Source organism: Amphibalanus amphitrite, unplaced genomic scaffold, assembly GCF_019059575.1.
Source record: "Amphibalanus amphitrite isolate SeventyFive unplaced genomic scaffold, NRLGWU_Aamphi_draft 001093F_arrow, whole genome shotgun sequence".
Lineage (NCBI taxonomy): Eukaryota > Metazoa > Arthropoda > Thecostraca > Balanomorpha > Balanidae > Amphibalanus > Amphibalanus amphitrite.
The window spans coordinates 13,876-38,672 of record NW_024882587.1 but is presented as its reverse complement, the minus strand read 5'-3'; the positions used below and the strand labels follow the sequence as shown (position 1 = coordinate 38,672).

Genomic DNA, 24,797 nt, shown 5'->3' with positions numbered 1-24,797 from the left:
TAATTATTCTGTGGATAGCAAAAGCTCTTATCAGCGAATGTACGTTGCGAGGCTACCTCTCGGCACGACCCGGGCACGACATAGGGTTCACTGCAGTGCACACTGAACAGGGCGTGCGGGCGTGCACCAAGTCAGTCGTGAGGCCCGTCAACAAACTGGGGCAATTCCAACGGGACTGGCCACGAGTGCCTGTCCAGTGGACTTTCCCAAAATGGAGGTTTGCGCAAACACATATCGTGCGCATATGCTCCACGAACTCAATCAACTAGCCGTTCCCGCGATCATTTTTTTTCAACACCGCACGCAAGCTGTTGAGGAAGTTTTGTCCACAGCGATGGCAAGCCCAGACACCACTTTAGTTTAGTCCAATTACGGGCCAACAGGCAGCCACACGAAACTAATCTTTAAAAGCCGCAGGTCTGGGTCTTCCGGCAACGAGCAGAGATTCTTGTAATTTTGGGTCGCATACCGATGCACGTAAAATTCAATGCCGACGACCCAAGGTAGACAGGGGAACGAGGACAACAGGAAAACCAACCACCGACCCTTTCACTTCCAGCGAATTTTATCAAGATAGCGCTGGCCCGTCCCTGAACAGGTCCATGACAGAATATGCAATCGGGCGGTGACTTACAAAAACCAATCGTGCGGAAATAAGGAGGGTGAGGGACGAAGCGGAGCTGGGTCCAGTAGCCAGCTGGGACCTTCGACTACTGAGACCGGAAACAGCGCGGTTACCGCGGCCTTGGTGTCTGGGTCGACAGATGTCGCGGATTTCGGAGACTGATTGACGGTGGCCAGTACGGCATTACATTGGCGCGGGACTATCACTGCCTTCCGCGCGTTTGACCTGGACTTGCCTTGCTTACCGGATGGATTGTCTGCAGGATTGGCCCCGCAGGGGGTGGCAGTGGCCTGGGTCGCTGTTGGACTGGGCTCCTTGGGCCCTCGCCCCGCGGCGGCCCTGGCCTCGGCCAGCAAGGGGAGTAGCGCCCCCTCGGCCCCAGCTTGACCCATGCTTGCTTACGATTTGCTTTTGATCACTGGATGGACAGATGGTACGGCCCGACTTTTCTTGGTTTCCGTGGTTTTGTTTCTCTTGAGCGGTCTTTGTTTGCTTTTGCTTTGCTTCTCACCGGATGTCTGCGTTTCGTTCGATCACAGCTTTCTGATTCCTTTCCCCCTTTTTTCGTTGTTTTTTGCACCCGCAGGAACACAGCCGAGTTGGGCTAGTGTAAGGGGAGTGGCGTCCCCTCGGGTACCAGCCGGTTTTACTAGGCTAGGCGAGCCGACCCGTACCCCAGGACAACGGGATCCTGGAGGTTGAGCCCCCCACCGTGCGGAGCCAGTCGCGGTGGCTGGGCAACACGCCTCTTTGGCCCTGAGTTCTGTAAGGGCGGGACACTCAGTGGGGCGCCGCACTTGAGGAGCCATTCCCAGTCGTGATGCCGCCGGGGGTGGTGTTGGAGAGGTGTCGCCGGCGGGGTTCGGGCACTTGTGCTCGTCCTCCGTCGGTGGGACTGATCTGTCGCTGCCCCTGGCGGTGACTCGGCGAGGCGTCAAGGGAGGAGGCGGTATCCGACCGTGGGGGGTGGTGAGTCTCTCTCTCCCCCTCGGAAGGTGCCGCCAAGTCCCGTACAGTCAGCTCGGCCGTCCTAGGCCTTGTAGCGGCGCCGTTGCGGAGCGTCGGCGGCCGAGCTGGCGGAGACCAAGCACACTTACATGGATGACCGGACCAACCCCCCTTCCCCTCAATCCAACCCCTCGGCTTCGGCCGATTCTCGCCCGTTGGCCTCGGCCGGCGGGCGAACGTCACACGAGAAGGTTCCTCGAAACCCAAAGATCCTTATCCTAAGGAGCAGTGACAAACAGCTGGGTGCGCTGTCCCCCTTCCAACGGAAGGACGGCTGCGACCGCCTCGGCAAGATCCTCCGCTGCGATCGGATGCGCGATGGGGCTTTGGAAGTCGAATTCGAGAAAAGTGAGGAGGCTGCAAAAGCCTTAAGTGCCACCCGATTTGTGTATACCGAGGGACGGGCCTCCGGCAGGAAGCTGGTCTCTGTCTCTCTCTCAGTTGAGCCGCACAGGTCAAAGAACTCGAGCCGAGGGGTCATCAACTGCTTTGACCTCAGAGACGTGAGCAATGACGACATCGCAGACGGCCTCGCCGACTTTGGCGTCACAGCAGCACACCGCATCTTGGCGAGGAGAGGCACGGTCCCCACGAATAACATTATCTTAACCTTTGACTCCACCGACATGCCGAGCGAGGTTCGCGTGGGGTACGTGAGGGTTCGTGTGCGACCTTACGTCCCGGCACCCATGCGTTGTTTCCGCTGTCAACGTTTTGGTCATACGAAGGACAACTGCCGAGGCAAACCCGTGTGCTCCAAGTGTGCTTCCCAGGACCACACTGACGACACGTGCAGCTCGGAAACCCCTCGATGCGTCAACTGCGGAGAGGGGCAGACACCGCACTCCGCGTATGACAGGTCCTGCCCTACATACGTCAAAGAGAAGGAGATAAACACCATCAAGGCTACCAGAAATCTGTCGTTTAAAGAGGCCCGGGAGGTGTATAACCAAACTCACCCGAAGACCTCGTATGCCCAAAAGGTGAGAGTGACAAACTCAACCGATGCCTCCCAGATGAGTGTTGCACAGCTTGTGCAGCTCCTCAAGCGATTCGGCCTCACTGTCGTAGCCACTGATGGCTCAGCGGACCCCCCGGCGCCTCGTGCGCCGCCGAGCGACACGGAGCAGGCTGCTCAGGAGTCAGTGTGGGGTCCACCCAGTCCGGCTCCAGCCGCGAGTGGAGACGAGTGGACCGTCGTCCAGCGCCGACAGGGTGGTCGGCGCCCCCCGGCGCAGGGTAAGGCGCCACCCACCCCGCCCCGCCCCCGACCGTCTACGGCGGTGCAGGAGGCTCTGCGGCGGGGGGAGGAGGAGAGGAGGGCGCGTGAGGCGAGGAGGGCTCGCCTCGTCCAGAAGGCCCTCGAGGCTAAAGAAGCCTCGTCTGCCGACTCCGCCTCCGGGAGTGCCAACGCGGCCGCCGCCGCTGACACCCCGGAGACACCTGAGGCGGGGACTCGGCCCATCATGGGTCCCCCGCCGCCTCCTCCACCTCCGCAGCGGCGGCCACCACCGCCGCTGCCAGAGACGCCTGTGTCGAGGACACAGGCCGCCGCCTCGACATCTCCGTCGGGGCGGCAACAGTCCTCCGCGGCTCCAGGGCGCCTCGCCAAGCGGCAGACGCCCCCGAGCTGGTCGCCCTCGGAGGGTGACGCCCCTCGGGCGAAAAAGCCCCAGCAGGGCTCGAGCCACGCCCGATCTGCCTCCGCTGAAGGGAGGCTTCACCGAGAGGGCTCGGGGCACCCCCGCATCCGTTACGGGGGGAGCGCCTCCTCGGAGTTAGAGGACCTAGTCTAGTCTTTCAGTCTAGTCATTTCCTCTTTTATCCTTTTATCTTTTTCGCGCTATTGCGCTTTTTTACCAGGTGCATTTCTCTCGGTGTTTTTTACCTTTTTTGTGGTCAGTCAGGTATCTGCGTGCGCCTTTGCCTCATGTTATACGCGCCCTTTTTGCGCCTTTTTAACCACGCCTTTTATTCTACAGTGGAACTGTAGAGGCCTCCGGGCCAACTACCAGGACCTACAGTCTCTTATCCGTTGGCGCACACCCCTTGTTTTAGGTCTCCAGGAGACCAAGCTTGCGCCAAATGTCACCCTTGCCATCAAGGGCTACTCTGTTTTTAGGAGAGACCTGGACACCCCTACCATTGCCCATGGAGGTGTGCTTCTGGCGGTTCACCACAGCGTACCTGCGCGCCAGGTGCCGCTGCAGACTCCCCTGCAGGCGGTGGCCGCCAGAGTTGATTTCAACCACCGGGAACTGACTGTGTGCTCCTTATACCTTCCACCAGGTATAGCGCTCCCGGTGGTTGAGCTTCATCGACTTGTCGATGAGCTTCCACCTCCGGTCCTGGTAGTCGGCGATTTTAACGCCCATAGCCTGGCGTGGGGATGCGACACGACTGGCACTCGTGGTCGACTTTTAGAATCTTTTATCCGCGATGAGGCGCTGTGTATTTTAAATACAGGACAGCGCACCCATTTTACAACACCCTCCGGTCAAACATCGGCTCTGGACCTGAGCTTAGTCAGTCCGCGGCTAGCTCAGCTTTTTACCTGGTCCGTCCATGACGACCCACTCGGGAGCGACCACTTCCCAGTGTGGCTGGAGCACCAGGAGTCCCCAGTGTCGGGCAACCGTCCACCTAGGTGGAATGTTCGGAAAGCCGACTGGGGCGAATTCCAGGCCGCTGTAGAGGCCTCTGTTTTAGCCAGAGCCGACGCCTCTGTGATGTCTACAGAGGATTTTACATGTTTACTCAATGACTCCGCAAACGGGTGCATACCCAAGACGTCGAGTCAGCCTCGTCGTCCTCCGGTCCCGTGGTGGACCAAGGAATGCGGAGATGCGATTCGTGCCAGGAAGCGCGCTTTTAGAAAGTTTGACCGGAGTAGTACTACTGAGAACCTCATCGCTTTTAAGAGAGCGCGGGCTTTTGCCCGACGCGTTTTAAAGGAGGCAAAGGCTGTTTCATGGCGCACTTATGTAAGTTCCTTAAACCGTTTTACTCCTACGACCCAAATATGGGCACGCATGAAGCGCATTGAAGGCCGGTTCAGCTCTGTTCCGCTTCCGGTTTTAAGAGTGAACAACACGGACATATCTCACCCTTCAGACGTCGCAGAGACGATAGGTCGTGCACTCTATCAGCGCTGCCGAGGAGAGCCGTCCTCACGACCTGCACCAGCCGCCGTGGACTTCAGCACAGCTGAAAATTTGGTGTACAACGAGCCTTTCTCTATGGCTGAGCTCACGTCTGCCATCAGCTCGTTGCGCAGCGTCTCAGAAGGTCCGGATGCTGTCCACAACGACATGCTCCGTCATCTCCCAGCAGTTGCCCTCGAGGCGCTGCTAGCAACCTTCAATTCGCTTTGGGAGACTGGCACTTTCCCTGAGACCTGGCGGGAAGCCACTATCATTCCTATCTTGAAGGCTGGCAAGTCGGGACATGACCCTCTCCATTATCGGCCCATCTCTCTCACATCATCGCTATCAAAGCTGATGGAGAAGATGGTCAATGTGCGTTTTAGCTGGTTTCTGGAACATCATGGTGTTTTTACAAACGCCCAGTGCGGTTTTAGAAAGCACCGCAGCCCTGTTGACCACATTTTAGCCCTTGACACCGAGATACGCACCTGTTTTACTGAAAGGAAGCACCTTGGAGCACTGTTCTTTGATATTGAGGCGGCCTATGATACAGTCTTACGACACAGCATACTTTTCAAAGTGTATAAGTACGGCATACGCGGCCGGATGGGCCTCTTTATCGAGAACTTTTTATCGGGTCGTCGGTTTAAAGTCCGAGTCGGTAACCAGTTGTCTAGCAGTTTTATCCAAGAGAATGGAGTCCCTCAGGGAGGGGTGCTTAGTGTGGCGTTATTCGCAGTGGCGATTAACGATATCGCCGATGATCTCCCGGTCTCTATCGGCAGATCGCTTTTTGTTGACGATTTTGCCATCTGGTTCGCCGCTTCCAGCGCTCGGCACATGGCCAGACAACTGCAGCTTGCAGTCAGACGGCTTGAGAGATGGAGCCGTGACAATGGTCTCCGTTTTTCAACGAGGAAGACTGTTGCCATGCATTTCTGTCGCCGCCGCTGCGCCGACCCTACATTGGGTATCCGTCTGTACGGACAGACGATCCCCACGCAGCCGGTGGCGAAGTTTCTTGGTATGACGTTTGACGGACGTTTGACGTATAAAGAACATTTTAGAACGCTTCGGGAACGATGTTTTAAATCCCTGAACGTTTTAAAGTGTGTTGCCCGCACATCATACGGTGCGGATCGCAAAACTCTGCTCCTCTTGTACCGGTCGATCATCCGATCGAAGCTGGACTACGCGTGTTTTGTTTATGATTCTGCAAGTGAGTCCAGCAAGAAGTCCCTGGACGCAGTACATCACGCTGCGCTCCGCGTTGCCACCGGGGCTTTCCGCACTTCTCCAAAGAGTAGTCTTCTGGCTGAAACGAATGAGCCACCTCTAGCTATTCGTCGCCAGATGCTGGGGATGCGTTACACTTTGAAACTTCGCCAATACCCAACGCATCCGACGTACCCGTACGTCTTTTCACGTCACGCTACTCGATCTGACGGGAGGGTACGACCGTCGTTTGGAGAACGCATGGGAGGTCTTTTTTCAGCTGCTAACATATCCTTGCGTGGCGTTCGGCGTACCTGGGACACGCCCCCTCCACCCTGGAAAAACGCCAATCCGCAAGTGGACCTCTCACTATCGACTGTTAAGAAGGACAACTTGTTGCCTGCTGAGGCGCGAGCCAGAGCCTTAGAGCACATTGCCGTTTATGATGGTTTTATCACGGTTTATACAGACGGCTCGAAGACAACCGAGGGAGCGGGCTGCTCTTTTGTCGCTGGTCGTGACACCCGCTCGTTTTCTCTGCCACCTTCCGCCTCGGTGTTTTCTTCAGAGCTAGTCGCTATAGAGAAGGCTTTGTGTTTCATCGAGGTTTCTGGCAGTCCCTTTTACTTGATTTTATCTGATTCTCTTAGCAGCTTATTGGCCTTACGTACTTTTAACTCAGTTGACCCCATCGTGCGGGACATTTTAACTCGGCTTACGTCGGTGGAGCAATCTGGAAAATCAGTCCGTTTCTGCTGGATTCCCAGTCACGTCGGCATTGAAGGCAATGAACTTGCTGATGCTGCTGCCAGACGCGCCGCCGCAGCACCCTGCACTCGGCGCTTGCCTCTGCCTGCCCGGGATTTTTATCCGCTGGTGCGACCCTTCATGCTTTCAAAGTGGCAGGCAGAGTGGGATTTGTGTGTAAGGAACAAGCTGAGAGAGTTGAAACCAACTCTAGAGCCTTGGCAGTCTTGCCTGCAAGGCAATCGTTTCCAGGAAGTGGTCCTCTGCAGACTCCGTATTGGTCACACATACGCGACGCACAGCTATCTCCTTTCAGGAGGTGAGCAGCCTTTGTGCAACAGGTGTTCCGTGCCTCTAACCGTCGCTCACGTTCTTTTATCTTGCCCACTCTTTGAACGGAACCGGACACGCTACCTGGGCTGTATTGCTCCTGGTACCACTATCCGCCACCTACTGGGTGACGAGTCACCCTGGGTTTTATCCGGCAATATTTTTTCCTTTATCCGTTCGGTCAACTTCCAGGTGATTTACTCAACCTGACCCAATTCCTCTCTAGTCTACTTGTCTAGTCAGTTGACTGTTACGACGCTCTTGCGTTGTTCTATCTTACCTTGCCGTTTTTATCAAGTCTTTTACTTTCTTAGCCTTGGTATATAGAAGGTCTCTTGTTTTGAAACACTTGTTTTATTAGAGTGACGTTATGGGCGCAAAATGACCTTCGCAGTCGGCGCGCCCTAAAGCCCCAATAAACAAACAAACAAACTGCCTTCAATAACTCGCCACGATACAATCATGCGACATAACATGACGATGTTGCGATCCAGTACCAGTCACATGCAATACAGCACCACTAATCCTTACCAAACACGCCCAACCGAAATCAGATAAAAATACAAGTCACAGCACATCTTCACATCCACCACCAGACAATGCCACTATATCCCTCCCAACCACAGCGCCCCTCTCTCCGCGTGTACTCACGTCCTGAAGCATGGGTCGCCACTGAGCAGCGTGGTGGACAGCACCACCTTCAACATGCTGTTGTCCTGCCGGTGTCGCAGGTCGTACCCCTGCAGCAGGTAGCGCCGACACTGACCCACGCCGCCAGCAAACTCAGCCAGGTCGATATCGGCGAAACCGAGCTTCTGGTACGAGCGGCCGCCCTTGGCCTCCTGTGGAGAGAAGAGGACGGGTCAGATGTGGAACGACGGGTCCAGTTGGGGGAGGACGGGTCAGAAGAGAAACCAGTTAGCAGGAGGTCTGGTGACAATGGGTCAGCTAGGAAGGACGGAGACGTCTGGTCTGCTCCTGACCCGTACGCATGGGATTTCAAACAACCGAAATAGCCCGATCTATTGCTTGCTGACATTTTATCAGAGACAGCAGCGATACATCAATATCATTTGGCGCCTGTAGCCGATATGTTACGGCCCAGAACACTATGTGACAGCGATGGGAACACAGACCATGAGAACAACCGCCTGAGCTGCGTGCGATCGGCTTTTCTGGCGTAACGACAGCTGGCCCGTTCTCGGAGAGCCATGGTCGGAGAGGCGCCTAACCTTGAACTGTCCGTCGAGACGCATTGATTTCCCACGCCCACTGCAGCCAAATCCGTCCAGCATGCTGCTGGTTTACCTGCACAACTCCGGAGAAAGTGAACGCAGAGGTCAGGTCTGTCGGCCAGCTTTGATCGACATCTGCTAACAGGTGACTCAAGGCCCCGCGCACGTCCGCCGCCGATGGCAGCGTTATTAAATTCTCAGAGCCGCGCGTCGCGTTATTAAATTATGTATATGAGCACTACCAAGAACAAATAAGGCTGATATTTCAGCCCCGACGACTGGCAAATTAGTCCGTCAGGATAATGTAACGCTGCAATGTAATCACGCCAAGGCTCTAATGATCACCCCAGTTGTCAGACACGCGGCTGTTACACTGTAACTCCAACCCGGTGAGCCGAGCTCAGCCCAGTCTTTTTCCCCTTCAACAGATACTTGTCTAACGAGCACCAGCCCGGTGCGTGCCATCCGACCCCAGTAGCGCGCCATCCGTGTCGAGGGCAAGCCGTCCTCCAATTAATCCATCCGCCCCCTCCCTCAGGTGTGCTTAGAAACGGACGTGGAGCAGTTTGGGCCAGGGTAAACGGACTCGCTTACAAGACCGTCCCAGCAGGGAGCCTTCGAAAACGCGCCGTGGCAGTCGGTCGTTTCCCGAACTGTTCCCAAGGTGAGCGTTCGGCCTGTTTAGACTACCGTCGCCAAGCGTACACCGACAGCGCCAGTTTAGACACAGGGAGAGTTTGGACTGGTGAGGAAGTTGAACACCTGAGCTTGAGCAGCTCCCGGAGATGCAACTACGTAAAGCGGCTACGGGAACTGAGCAACTGCGCATGATCCACTTCAGAACTAGGCGAGTGAGTTTGGGTCGCTTCTAGAGCGGGCTGTAGGTGCGGATTTCGACAACTGAGTCGTGGAGGAGGGCTGGAGGGGGGGGGGGTCGGCCTGCCAGGAGGGAGCGTCCCGGCGGCGCCAGTGTCGTCGCTAGGGACCAGGACAATGGTCCAAACAATAGACCGAACTGGCGGCGGAACGCGGCTGAAGCAGGGTCACGCGTGAATGGTTCCGCCGACCGGGGCGGACTCACAGTCGGGGGCGCTCGCCGGCGCCGGGCGGAGGTCGCTCGGATGACCTCGGCCCCGGCCGAGACCTGGCCGGCCGCCGCCGCTCGGCCTTCCCCCTGTGACGTCACGACGCTCCGCTACACGGTGGCGTGCAGGGAACAGTCGCGTGCCGCCTTATCGCTGGCCGACGCCATACCCGACACCCGCCGCTCCCAGTTCAGCGATACCAGCTCCCATCGACGATCCAGAATGGCGATTTTTCTCGCAGCTGTTTACCCCGACTGTGCAGCCAATTGAAAGAATCGGCGCCGCTTGCAGCCGGGCCGCACGCCAGGTTGGACCGGCCCGGCGCCGGCGAGCGGGGAGTCCAGCCGGTCTCGTGCCCGTCCAGCCAGCGGTCACTCGCCATTGGCGCTCACAGGTTTCCTCAGAGGCTCGTGCAAGTCGGCGACCTTGCCTGTCGGGCTGAGTCGCGCCGCACCGGACCGGGCCGGCCCCAGTTGCGTAACACGTTGTCCCTGCACACTGCACCTTGCAGGTTCATAACCCCACCATGGCAAGACGCCGTCAGACTGGAAACGCAAAGTCCCAGCTGTGTAATTCTCGGATTCTGCAGTAACCAGCTGCCAAAAGACCGCTCCGACGACTTCCCTCCCTTTCCCCGTCCCACCTGGACCAGACCACTGTCGACCTGTCCGACACAGAGAGGGTACCGCTGATTAACAGGCACCAGCCGCCGACAACTTCGGAAAACATCACACAGCTCGCGGAAGACCTCTCTCGGTGCGAGCAGCTCGGGGAAAAGGTCGCCATGGTATTACCATCTCGGCCACATCAGAGAGACTGGTTTATTGCCAGATCACCATTCGTGGAAGGAAGACTGTGGTAACGATCAATACTAACCGGCTAGTGAAATTTCCCAACGCCAGTCAGCATGAGCGGGTGACGGTCCCTAATGCCGTCACGATCCCACATCACCACGCGTCGGCACGTTGTCATCGTACCGGATCACGTCACGCTGTCATCGCGTCACGTCACGTTGCCATCACGTCACGTCACAGCTGACCACCGGTCATCATCAGTCAGAGACGTCGGACGGTGAGACGCACGATGGGCACGCACACCTTTCGCCGACCGTGCAGTGATGTCATGCCGCGCACTCGGCCCTACGTCATCGCTGTCATCGGGATACAAAGGGTAACCGCTGACGATGTCACGGGAGTGTTGTCGGACTAGGGTGCATACTGCATGGGCTCTTGGGCCTACAGCATCCAGGGGACTTACTCTAGGACTTATTGAGCCACCTTCGTCGCCGGTTCGTGGTTCGTGTTGGTTTCGGCGATTGATCGGCAGTCGTCTGTCGCGGCGAGCGCCCAGACGAGAGAGCGGATGTCGGGTGAAGGGCCGCCCGAGCCCGTCTCCGCTCTCCGGGACCCAGGGTAACGGATGGTGCCTCTCAGACAGATTGGGAGAACGTAAAACAGATGCCGCCGCCGGCGCGACTCTCTCTCGGAATGACAGAACAATGAAAACAATGCCAGTTACGCATTGTCACGGGATTGCACCCGTCACTCTCAGGTTTGTAAGTAAGCTGGCGATGAGTTGTACACTCAACAAATGAGCTGACAGGCTGATAAATGAATCTGGATCATCACTGACGACAGTTGCCAAATAGTGCCGACAGATTCTCTCACGATATTAGTTATCACATGTGGTAAATTCCTGTGAGCACTGGTGATGACGTCAGCAGGAGCGGCACTGACGTTAATGACGTGAGGGCGGCACGTCGGAAATGGCGAGATGCGATAACACGGCTCGCTCGATACTGATAACGAAAACAGGACGGCTGCTCAAGCAGGTGGAGATGCTGGAGCAGGCCGTCACCAGGTTATCAGAAATCGTGGTAAGGGGATTTCGTTTCCGTGGCACGAATGAGAAAAATATCTTAAATGCTGATGCTGTCAGTCAAGCGCTAGAACTTAAATATCACACACCTCATACATATCTGATAGCTTATGGGACTTCACCCACACATTATCGCATCAGCGCAGCTCGAATACCAGCGCGCCCTTGCGATTCGCGCACTTCTCGCGTTCGCCCGCACTAAAGCTCCCACATTCCGCTCAGCCTACGTCACACACTCACGTCATAAGCGACGCCGCCTCCTCACGGTCACGGCTATTCCGGCGCCCAATGCGGCCCGGGGCGGCCCGGGCGAATCTCCACTGTGGTGGCTCAGCGCAGCTTGGTGCCGCTGGGGGTCGCCGGCCTTCCCACGACGGTAAGCCGCCGTCGAAGGTCGACCATAGATGAGGCGACGCCTTGGAGAGACGAGCGAAGACGAAAGAGGAGCCAATATGGCGGAGCGACGAGCTAATTGGGAGACGAACTGTCATCTCTTTTTATAAAGACACCAAAGTTACTGGTAAATGAGTGAACTCGATGGAAGGACGAGCTAGCAAATCGAAAACTGAACAGCGTCTCCAAATAAAAGGCTGCACGACAGAGCTAAAGTTTCTTTGGGATAAACTCATAAGGTTTGAAAAGAGTTAAACTATGCAAGCAAGAGTCGAGGACCTAAAGAGTTCTTGAAGTGAGCCATGGTGTTAGGGAGACGACCAGACAGCTCGGAAGAAACAAATACTAAAGGCGAACAACCTAAGAAGAGCCCTGACGATAAGATGAGGCGAAACCGGCTGATGATAAATTGAAGACCATCAGCCCCTGGGAGGCTGCAAGAGCGAAATGTCTCTGGCGGACGCAGCACAGCCGTCTGTCGTCACAGACCATATGAGACGGAAACGAGCCGGCTGGAATGGGAAACGAGACGAAAACAAGCTACGACGGACCTACTGATGGAGAGGCACGGCTCACGACAGACAGCCGGTACGTATGGTCCAATAACGAGAGCTTCAGCGGGAACTGAATTATTGGTTCTAGTCCGGACAGGGAATTTCAGTTATCGGAAGGAGGCAATTTGCTATCCAACGTTCTCCCGCCATACCTCTTCATGACAGAATTGAAGGGACATCAGTTTGCTAGGCGGGTGGGTAAAATATGGCCGAATTAATAAACGCCGACATCGTGATGACAATCGAACCTCAAGAGAACTGCACCTGGTTCCCTCCCAGCTCGATCAACGGTCAATACTCCCCATGAGCGGCGGTAAGGTTCAAGATTATGAGCTCATCGATCTAATCAAAGACGAGCGTTCACGGGAAGACCGATAGCCAGACGAAGGACAAGATCATTCGCCGACAAAGTGGGCCATTGTTCTAGAGTGACCTTGCGGCCGGCTCTCAAAGAAATGACGTGGCGAACTTTGACTGCAGATGAACGCTCACACATCTAAGCTCAGGCCATTCCACTCCACGCATTACGATTAATCCGAACTCAACAAGATCACCGTTGTGCGGCAAACAGCCGTTCTAAGAGAGCTTTGGGCAGGGGTCAGGTCAAACACGCCTTTCGCCCCAGGTGACTATGCGCACTTCCCCGACAGTTTTAAGCCTATCAACCGGCCAGGACGGGAGAACCGAACTACAGCAGCAAGGACTATCGGTGACCACTGGACCGTTCGACTGACGACGGCCGGACTGTAGCCCTCGGCATGGTAATGACGCCATCCTGAGGCCGCCATCGACACGTGCCGCCTGACGGCGTCCGCCGGCACCGGCACTCCCACGCCGGGTCGTAACGGTGATCTCGCGCGGAGACCAGAGGTGCTCCCAGCGCTGCGGTGACGTTCGTGGTGCGGCTGAGACTCTCCCGGCGCGGCCTTGCCTCTGGTGGTCGCCTCCACACCGCCGTGCTCGCCCCAGTCGGCTGGCTCCAGCACACCCCGCCCAGAGACCGTTAGGGTGCCGCCCAAGCTCAGATGCTGGCTGTGTCGCGCTCGCAACGGGATGCGTCGCTGCACACTGCGGATGTCTCAGGGGTTTTGCAGCTTGCAGCGACAGAAACACAAACACCAGCGAGACAACGAGCGGACAAGAACGAATCAAAGCACCGACTTTCAAATGACTCCGCCTCAAATCTAAGAACTGTTGCGGAGTCTGCCGCCTTGTTATTCACAGCTGAAAACAAAGCCCGGAGTGTAAGCACCATGCGGTTCGGCCTTTGAGTCCTTGGAGATTCCTCGATCAGAGCCGTGTGTAAATAAACATCTGGCGAGTGTCCGGGATGTGTTTGCCGTTCCGCGAAGGTTGTATTTGCTATTACTCTAGTGTATCCGCTCGAGTTATCTCAAAAGCCGCTAGACACTAACGGTAACCTATCAAGCTGCGCTGCTAGTCGGAACTCTCGAGCACAAGCATTCCAATCCAAACGTGATCTCTTGCCATCCTGCAGTCTAGTCGGGTCGACCGTGCTCTCCGCCTCGAGCTGAAACCTCCACAACTCAATAAGACACGTCCCATTGGGCACAGCGGCTTCCTTCAATGCCTTCATTGGCTGTAGCGGCACCGTCTCTCAGGACAACGGCGGCCGGGGCCGCGGGCGGAGCCGAGGGCCCGGCTCGGCCTCGGCGGACGCCCACACGGCCACATTCCCGGTGCCAGTCGACCGGAACTAACTGGTCGAGTGATCGGCGGTACGGCGGCCCCGTCAGCACCGCCGGCCCACTGATCGGTGAGCAGCGGACACTGATACGGCCAGCGGTCAGCGTGGTCAGAAGGGGCCAGTCAGCGCACAGACCGGAATGGTCAGATAGGAACACGGTCAGCAGCGCGGTCAGAGTGGTCAGACGGGGCCAGGTTAGAGTGGTCGGACGGGGCGCATCAGTGCGACCGGCAGGTCAGGATGGGTCAGGAACGAGGGGAGGTGAATGGGAGCACGTTAGCTGGCTTGACCAGTTGGGCAGTCGGAGCGAAGGCAAGATCGGATATACCGGTGATAAGACTTGATCCAGCTCTGCAGAAGTCGCCGACCGGACCCAGAGACTATAGCGGGCCCCCCAAAAGCCTGGAAATAAAGCTCTGAATCCAGCAATGCTTGCACAGGTTCACAGCTATAGGCATTAGACACGACAAGCCCATAGGCCTAGGCACGGCCGTAACTCTTCAGACAAAAAAAAAAAAGCGGAACGGAATATCATCTGTCTAGCCCTAAGCGAAATGTTTTTGCCAAGAGGCACGTCCACTTCGTTAGCATAAATCTGTTAGCACTGCATTCATAAGAAGTTATCTTGCATTGCACTTAATGAAGCCAACCAGTCGAACCGGGACTATGCAGCCAGCCAATCGTACTCAGAATCCGACCTCATTTCACGCCATGCAGCAAACATACATCATTAGCATATCTTCTGCCAGCCGTCACAGAGGAACGGCTTCTTCATTACATATGCTGGGGAGCCTGCCACGCCCGCAATAAACATTACATAAATCTGCACTCGGCGTCTCACACTCTCCGTCATAAACATCCTGCAGTGCTCACCCGGCGCCCCCCACGCCCTGCGCTGGTGACAGTCGAGGACGCTGCCCGCATGCCGACAGCCCCGGGCCGGGCCGGGTCGTGTGCCGAGCGCCCCGGGCGGCTGCACCCACCCGCTGACGTGCCGTGTCACCGTGCCGCCGGCCGTGGCGCCGGGGCCGGGGTCGGGGTCGAGGTCAGACCGTCAGCCGGCGCGTCACGCCAGTCACATTACGTCACGACACGCTCGTCAGCCGTCATGTCACGGTTGGAGTCGACATGCGGTCAGCCCTCCGTGTCGGTACTGACGGGGTGGCCGGCTAGCAAACCCAGTGGCAAACCTAGTCCAAATCCCCTGCAGAATCGACACAACTGACTACCGGCCATCAATGCCCCAGCATCGCTCTGGCCCTCTGCTATTCCACGGCGTTGCAGCACCCTGATCCGAGCGCCAGCCGACATGCTCCGGTTCGACCAAAGTTCAAACGCCTTTTGGCCCTCCGGTCCCCTGCTATACCGGGCGTCCCAACATAGCTCGCAACCACAGACATCCGGCCGATCGTGCTCCCGTTGTCGGCTGGCGACTAGGCGCGCGCCTCTGACCGCCACACCGGACTTCCTTCCCAGCTGCCCCGCCCCGGTCGGCCCGCAGCCGCGCGGGCAGCACAGACCGACCGGAGGCTGCTTCCGTCTGGCCGGTTTCACCGGATTACAGCTACTTGACCGAGTCCGATCATAACACAACGCTCCATATCGGGCTGGGCAGTACGGCAGCTCAGGCCTGACCGGCTCAGCACGCGCTGACCGCCCTCCGCGGCCGGGTCAAGAGAGGATCATCCGGTCAATGGGTCAGTCTCGGTCCTAGTGGGTTTGGTTGGGTCCGCAGCGGTTCAGAAAGTTCGTTTACAGAAAGTAGGAAAACAGGCAGCAAGATCTCACGACCTGATCGCCGACCTACTCATGAATAAACAGATGGGACTCTTATCCGTATTCCATCTCTGTGCTCACATGAAATTTCATCCAGGAGAGCGTGTTGTAGACAACAGTCATAGATACATCCGGAATAGCGATGCAAAGTGCAAGTCCCTTACTTTGCACATATAAGAAAATCATATCGCTAGGCAAGCATGCCAAACATTTTCAATGGAATTCATATACGCAGCAAGCATCCCTGACAAGGTTCACCCCTCACCCGGTAAGGTTTGATCCATTTACATCGTTGAGATTCACCAAAATGAGGAAGCTACGACTGGCGACTGCACAGGAGCCGACGCACTGTTCGGCCTCCAGTACCATAGCCAACAGACACAGGCACATCATCCAGCACACTGGCAGTGTGTCAGTGGCGCACGGGAGCCGACACCAGGCGGTGTGGCACTCCGCCACTCCGGCGGCTGTGAGCGTGAGTCAGCGTCGCGTCGACACCCCACGGCGCGGCGCGGCGGTCTGCCGACTACCGGCACACGACACTGAGCGGTTCACGACCATCTGCTGCCAACGGAGTCCTTTCGCCTAGAGAGAGAGAGAGACACAGCGCAGACATGTCGAGCCGACGGGTGGACCGGCACACAGATGGGCCAACGCGTCCCGCGAGACCGGGATAGGCCGCCAGAAACGTGCCAGGCGCTTCTAACTGGGGAAAGCTGCGGCGGGGCCGCGCAGCCGGCGTCGTCCGCCTGGCGCTATTGGTCGCGTCGTTTCACCCAGAAAACGAGCGACTCTGGGAGACACTTTCTCACGTCCCATGGCACGCTCAGCTGTTGGGCAATCTGAAAACTATTAACACTATGCATTCCCAAGGGAGGAACGCGGTTGGCAAGAGTAACCGAGTTCGAGCTCAACTTCCAACCACATGTCAGGTAATTACATAACCCATTGGCACGTGGTTCGCTTCCTGGCCAGACGTCGCCTTGCGAAATGACATCGTTCGTTACGACATCGCCTCTTGGGACGCCACTTGATCCAGACTCCCTCACGACCGGCCAGCGGGAGCAGCCAATCGTAGAATATCTGGTCATCTTCCTGGACCATATGTCGAGGTGTTCTCGGGAGCGTCAGGTAACGGGGAAGCACCCGACCCACGCGGGGCGGCACACCGGGGCCTCCCACGTTGGTCGATGCGTCACCAAACACTCGCGTCACTGCTCAAACAGCTCTTCGGGGGATCGTGTCGGAGAGCGTGTGCCGATAGCAAACTACTCGAGACAAGTGCTAATACAGCGGACAGCCATGTGCTCCAGAAGGTCGCCAGGTGACTGACTGGTGCAAAGCAGCTAGCCTGCATTATGACAGTATCACATAGCAGATATTTCAGGAATTCGATAGGAAAATGGTAACGGGACTGCACCTTGCCAGCAAGTATTTTCACAAGTCAAAACATCGCCAAACAATGTCACCGCACTGGGGGAACCAATAACAAAAAGTGCCGGTAACGGCAGTAACAAGGAGCTGTTAATCGCCCTTGTCGCCACTCGGCCTTCATATTTCTCGACCACCACAGCGGTGGTCCCGAGCAGACCCGTCCCACACCGTTGCCGCCACACCCGGTCTTTGTTTACAGCGGCCCCAGTTCGATCTTATCGGAAACACTGACGTACCCGATCACCGCTACTAAAGGGGCGTCAAAAGATCGTCTTCCTTGATTTGGATAGCTCCCGAACAGAATCGCATATAAAGGAGCCGACAAATACTGCAGCGTTTCACGGACTGGCAGGGATATCCCCACAGCACAGCAATATTGCAATGGTGCTAGATGTGCGCCTTGAGGCATTATCTGATGAATAGAACTGAGAAGGGACTAAACACGGCAACCATTGCTGAAGGCGATAAATAAAAGCAAATGGCGGCTCAAGGAGGACGGCCAAGCCATCGCCGTTAGTATCTCGCCAGTTGTTTCCTTCGTACAGCAGGTGTCTTCAGTCTCAGTCACCGGCCATTTCAGACAGGACCAAGAATGGAACGAACCGGGACTGCTACCGCGTGAGGTGAACAAAGGCCCAGTTCCGTGGCCGTCCCAACCAGACCCGGCCATAAAAGAGAAACTGTCCATTGACACGGGCGGCTCCTGGCGTGCGACCGGACCAGATGGACGACTCGCAGAACCGGCCGGTCGCCGGCCGTTGGGAGAACCATCCGTCAGCCGCAGGCCCGGCGAACAAGGCGGTCTACCGGTGCGTCTCCATAATACCCACTACGGAGGGTCCTTGGTAGTCTGCTCAGTCCGAGCCGATGCGGGACTGCCTTATACGCGCTGTATAAGCCGACATTGGCCTTATACAGCGGCGACATGCGACCCGTTATCCTCTCCCGATGGTTCTACCGTCCGACTAAATCTCAATCACCTGGCACTGACAGCTCAAAGACTGCCCCTGGATGGGCCTGACAGACCATCCCCCCTCCGTTAGCAGCTGAGACAGTTGGCAGCTCCCCATACCCCCCGGAACTGGTTGGCACCGGTTCTCGGGTGCGGTTCCACCTGTCGCAGAGGTCACGTAACTAGCCATTGGTCGCACGACACTGCCTCGGGGCACGCTCCCACCGCGCCGGTCACGAACCCGAGCTCCCGGGAATGTATGACGTCATTCCAGCCAGGGGCGCGGCCTTCAGACGAACCGCGGGCCGGCCCGGGCGCCCCAGCAGGTATTGATCACACGGCCGTGACGTCATCCGAGGGCGAGGCGATATCACCCGGGGGTGACGTCATCAAATGAGAGGAGAGCACGTGACTGCTGCATACAGCCGGCTCACTTTGGTCGTAACCAAATAGAACTGAGCGGAGCAGCGTGTATGACGTCACCCACCGCTCCTCTCCGGTGGGTGACGTCATCCGTGTCACGAGGGAGTGACCTCACCCGACAGACTTGTAAGACGTCATACAAGGAGGGATGTCTCATCTGGGCTGGATGGAAGCCGCCAAGCCAGAAGTAGTGCCGGGAAGCTGAGAGGATCGTCTCGGCACCAGGTGTTACGCCACAGATGCCACTTACAGAAGGGCCACACACGTTGGGAAACATGATGTTTTATGCATACGCTCGGAGTGTTTAGAAAGGGGCGCTTTACCGGTTCTTATCGCAAGTTTGGAGGATTTTCATAAGAGCTTCTGGTTTCGCGTTGGACCAACGCTACCTGAATGCGAAGCTAGGAATTAAAAGTTACCCATACCCGCTTTTTGGATTGGTAAACCAGATCTGAAGTGATGGGGTGGACACAAGTATGAGAAGCGCGGACCCACCTTTCTGACGGAGACCCGGCACACGCATGAGTCGAGCACTCCCGTGCTGCAGGGCGCTGTCATCTTGGCCGTGAACGACATCCGTGCGTTCCACTTGACCATGTGGTCGTGCACCTCTTCCCTGCAGAAACACAGAGGGAGATGTCATAAATGTTGGTTCAATAACGTCATTCATACTGTATTGCATAAAAGCAAACACAAGACCACATAAATCGTAATCCTCGGGTTAGGGTTATCGATCGTAGGTTCTTAGATGTCACAAACGTCCGTCATAAATATTGCAAGCTCAAGAGCACGTCAATCACTAAAAACACCTGCCCACACCCATCAAAAACGTCACTTCACATCCGGCACAAACACCTGCTCACGAACTTTGCAAGTTTCGCCCACCATCTACACGGGTGAAAATTGTTTAGACGGCACCCCTAAGGCCGAGCAACACGGTAGCAACCGGATCTAAGCGAATGGCGTGTCTAAAACACGACACACACGGTTACTATCTAAAACGCTGTAACCAACCGTCCTAAGCTGCTCCAGCCATGTGTTATTACGAGCGAGCGTGAAGCGTGAAAGATTGATAGTCCCAAATCTCAATATTAGCATTCCAGGAAGGCCGATACTGAAACGGCTTCGGCTTCGAGAAGTCTATCCTCGGCCCGGACCCGTATATCGGTTTAACAAACAGTGAAGAGGCTCGGTTCGCAGCCATCACTCCCGCTCACCGTTTCGCTTTCGGGCTTAGACCGTGACCGTAGCAACGGATGGCGAGAGGAATGAGTGAGTGAATGAGTAATACAGCAGTGGAATGGTGAGCCCGGTGAGCCCACCCCCCAACCCAGCCAGCCTGCCCAGCGGGAGGGCAGGGGTGACACCTCACGGTGGGAGGGAGGCTGGGACACGTCATCGGTCTCCAACGTGCCGCGCGCCTCCAGTGGAGCCCCACCAGTGGCATCATACCAGTCAGCAAACCAGCAGAGGTGGACAAACCACGCGCCGGAGCAATGGATAAACCACGACGGACCCGTGACCAAACCCTTGACGACCGACCCTACCAGTGACAGCATACCAGTCAGCAAGCCAGCAGAGATAGACAAACTACGCGCCGGACCAATGGATAAACCACGCACAAACTCGTAGCCAAACCCAAGACGGATTATTATACATGCCAAGGATTGACAGAGAGCGATCGAGACATAGCGCGCCTCCGACAGCCCAGAGCATCGTCAGCGCCCACCTCCGCGAGGGACCTCCGCAGGGCGCCCGAGTCGCGACCACCCGCGTACCGCACCGTCAACAAACACCCACTCCGAATCCAGATCGGCAGCCGCCAATGAGGCCATGTTTGTTATTGTGTGGCGCACCATGCGGCGGCCACCCTGCGGGGCAGGCGAGGCGCTCGGATAATCCACTTCTGATCTTATCCGTCTCCGACCCGGGGATCCGTCCATCACAGGTCGGTGGCGACTGGCGGGCTGCGTCATCGGGCGATTGGCTACTTAGCGAGATGATAGCTGCTCGGCGCCTGTGGCGACCGACGGCGCCAGGAGTGGCCATGGTCTGTCAGCTGGTAATGCAGCTAATGGCCCAGTGCGTGTCCGGGAGGAGTGTTTCCGGGAACGTTTCCTGGTGAGCCACAGGTAGCTCCGAGACATGGAAAAAATATAAGAAAAAGTTACCAGATGATTGCACTTTTTTGCTGCCAGCATGATCCCTTCAGATGCATGGCTCGTTGGAGTAAATCGTCTTCGACTTTCAAGAAAGAAGTTAAGAAGCTAAGTTTTTATGATCGTCATCAGACTTCTCGTTCCCGATCAATGGTCTCTGATCAATTTATTCGCGGAACGATCTGGACCTGTCCTTGATCTCCAATGGACCGCCGGGATTCTGTCGCCCCTCTCGCCAGTCGCTCTGTCCGGCCGTGACGAGCGGCGGACAGCGCGGGCGCCGGCCCTGTCGTCCGCGATCAGCTCCACCGGCTGACCTTGCCACCTACCAAGGTCGCTGGGACGGACGGACGGAGCTGCCGCGGCGCCGGCGACAGCACGGAGTCACGCAGACACGACTCCGCCGCACTGCTTCAGGGGGCAACACGACTAAACGTGCTAGACAATGGATCTGCTCTGGGTGGCCGATGACAATCCATACACGATGCTGTTATTCACCGCAATCGGGCTATGCCGCCTAAACAGCCTCGAACGTCACCGCTGTAACAGCTTTCCTCCGATTATCTCTTTCCATGGTTCTGAAAATATATCCAGATGCTTGGAAACCACTTGAAAATATTTATCCATATCCTAACAGAACACAGTCCTACCAGAAGCCACCGAGGAACCATCGTGCCCTTGCCAGACTCGCCAAGACGTCACTCACTTATCACTCTGCTGTAATCGCGGTTGGCACGCTCTGGGCACCACATCAAACACACATCATCAGTCGGCAAAGCATGCCGCAATCGCAAGCATCAGACTTGACTACAAGCGAAGCGGAACGCCCCACCGTGCGTCATTTCCGAAAAACACAGCCAACCTCGTCCATCCTTCGGTACAGCCGCGCCAATGTGGAGGCCGCGTCGTCTCCGAGCTGTTTGGGAAGGTCAAGTGGCCCTTGGTGTGTGCCGAGTGAGACGTGGTTCCCGGGACGAACTGGTCCGGAGGCTCGAGCGAGGCGCTCGTGCCGGCTTGGGAATGTGGTCTGATTCACAGTGTCAACTGTCAACTGCGGTCTTTACCAAGGACTGCGGCATAACACGACGGATCAGAGTTGGAGAAGAGCCGTTGTCCACTGTATTTCGACGAGAGGCATGGATGGAGAGGCACCAACCAAGATGGCTACCTCAACGGAGGAGAGGAAGGTGAGGGGTACCGAACGTGATATTTTGCAGTTTCCCGCTAGCACCGATTGCAAAATCGATTCGTGCACTAACCGGCAAAACAGCTGTGACCGTACTCGTAACAACCTGACCTACGCCCGTTATCTCGTCGTTCACACACGCTGCCAGAGCGGTGCAGTCAAACAGACCGAGAACGAGATAACCGCGTGCCAGTCTCCGGCGGACAGATGCCGCGTCACCAAGACCGGTTTTTGTCGGCATGCCTTGTAGTGCAGCTCTGATTTCAGCACAACATAACGACCACTTCAGGGCAGGGATGTCGTTCTCAAAATGGCGATGAAAGTCCGTGTCTGAAGCAACCGACAAAGAGACTCCGGCGCCCAGCAGCCATGGCGCACAACGTGTCACACTACTGGTCATGGCAAGTAACACAATACCTTTGTCCCGGCATGTTCGCCACTCTGCGGCGTGACAAACCAGCTACTGTGTGCAGTAGGCACAGTCCGATAACTTCGTGCCCTGTGACCTGAAAGCGATACAAATCCTGGACTCTGTGGCTTACGTGCAAGTGCACACGTACGCCGGACAACAGCGTTTGCCGGGTCATAAAAGGGTAGCGTTTCGCAACATACTGAAAGCCATCATAGTCCGTGCCTCTTAATTCTTATGCAACACCGACAATCACGCACCAAAGACGGTAGCCGTCAACAGGCTCTCGCTCGCTCCCCGATTTTAGCGGGCGTTGGGACAGAACTAGCCAAGACCGGTATGAGCCGCACAGCAGTCGCTAATGACCAAGGACGGGCGCGACGGTAACTACCAACCAGGAAGAGCCCACTGCACTTGCACACGCCACACCGGTCTGGCAGCAGTAGCCGCCACAGACGGAGCGCTTCAATAATGCATGGCGCTGCTAATGAAACATGAAAGTGGGACTGAGGGGCGCTGATCGGTCGGTCACAGGTCACTCTGATCATCGGCAGAGTCGAACCGCAGCGCGCCCGACAACAGGACTGAGACCGCTGACCTAGCTGAGGCGACAGGACTAACGGAAGCAAAACTGGACCAAACAAAATGACCGGCCAGACAATCAAAACCGATCAGAGGACAGGGTTGGCAAGACGACAGCGTTGACACGAAGGCAGAGCTGGCCCCAAAATAGCCGCCGGCAAAGCTGGCCTGACAACAGGGCCGACGCGACAGCAGGGACGGTATTAGCACAGAACTGACCTAGGCCAGGGGCTGACCTAACAGCAGGACTGATAGTTGTCGACCCCACCCGAAAAAAGAACATCGCGGCAGGAAGATCCCCAACAGCACGACCAGTCCGGCGCTGGGCATTCAACAGAGCGACGAGCGGAAAGCCTCCACTGTACCTCATGACCCGAGGGTAGCCAAAACGACAGAGCATTGATGATAACCAGTGAAGGACAGCAGTGCATGAAAGGGCGGCACTGCAGCAGTCGCAGGGGCGGCGTCCTAAACAGAGGGTGTTAGGCATCCAGCCGAGCAGAGGAGCGAGGAAAGCAGAGGATCGGTTATCACATGGCCGGAAAACGGACAGTGATACATAAATGTGTGGTAAAGGAGGCGGGACACGATCCGTCACAACTACATCAGCGCTGTAATTCAAAGCCAATATTTGGGCTCATGCACTGGCCACGGCCTCACCGCCTACACATCATTCGCAGGCACAGCTGCCAAGAGCTGTCTGGCCATTCAGTTCTAAGCACACTGCCCGTCCTCCCGCCTGAATCTCCGCACATCAGCCGTCTATACCGTTCATTTGAATTTGTTTTCCTCTGCCCGGCTGCCAGTCTATCAATCCATGTCTGCGAGCCGACGTACCTCTACTCGGCGTGGGAAGGGAGGGGTGTCAGTCCACAGGGTCGTCCGAGTCACGGGTGACCCCAATCGGCAGCTGGCGGGGCCACCAAGCGGCGCCCAGGGCCGACGGATTTGACCCCGACCTCGACCGGCGGCCGTCTGGGGCGACGACGACCGTCGCGGCCGCTACCCTCCGCCAGAGACAGCCTCAGATGATCAGTCTTTCCGTCCACGCAGTTGGGCTGTACGCCTTACGGCCAATAACAACGCCACGTGCAGCTATCAGTCCAACTCGAGGTTCGCAGTATCACGCCACATGGAGTGCGCATCGCAGAATTCGGAGATACTTATCAAATTACTCCGGTGTCTGTATTACATAACCCAAGATACGAGCTACGAATCCCATGACCCAGGGCGGAGAATGCGCATCCCATCCCATCCCATCACTTGAGGCACGGGTCCCAGCATCACGGCATGAATAGCAGCACCAGGGCATGGATACCCGAGTATCCATAATCGGGAGTGGGACCACCCTTCTCAATTACTTCCCCACTGACCAGCAGGCCCCACACCAGCTCCTGCGGCGGTGGTTGGTCCCCCACAGCGCCGTCAGCCCACAATGGCGCAGTGACGCCGCCGGACAGACGACGTGACAAATGACCCACCGGGCGGCACCCGGACCGCACGCTGCCAGCGGGCGGGCGGTCACCGACGCAGAGGTGCCCCAGGCAAGGTCACAGTCAGCCGGGGAACCTGTCAGTTGCGGAACCGTCGGCGGTTCCTGAGAGACGGCGAGATGTTGGTTTTGTCGGCCGAGTTTGGGAGAGGGAGAACCTGGGTCATCAGTCATTCTCAAGACTATAAGACGCTGAGTTCACTAATGCAGATGATAGGAGGTGCATCTCAAATCAATTGAAAACTGAATTGCTAGTTTGTGCCACCAATTAAATTGATCACAATTCGCGGTGGCTACGCAGTGGCAATGTGTCGTATACGTCGTCGTGCATACTCGACGACGATCGACTTAGTCGCATATCCAAATTACCATTTCAATGTAGTTTTGACTTAACACAATGGAGATACTGAACACTGGAACTTATTGCAAGCACATGCCAACATCGTGTGACCTCAACCTG

At 56.6% G+C, this 24,797-nt stretch overlaps 1 protein-coding gene across 2 annotated transcripts in view; it reads right to left on the bottom strand.

Moving 5' to 3' along the window:
* Nucleotides 1-24,797, bottom strand: part of LOC122370054 (protein FAM102A-like) — a 37,683-nt gene that overhangs the window by 11,737 nt on the left and 1,149 nt on the right. For both annotated transcript variants that reach the window (XM_043345311.1, XM_043345312.1), the window contains exons 3-4: nt 19,005-19,125; nt 7,723-7,913 (exon numbers count right to left, since the gene is read on the bottom strand). In XM_043345311.1, coding sequence (XP_043201246.1) covers nt 7,723-7,913; nt 19,005-19,125 — 312 coding nt within the window. The remainder of the gene's footprint in view (nt 1-7,722; nt 7,914-19,004; nt 19,126-24,797) is intronic.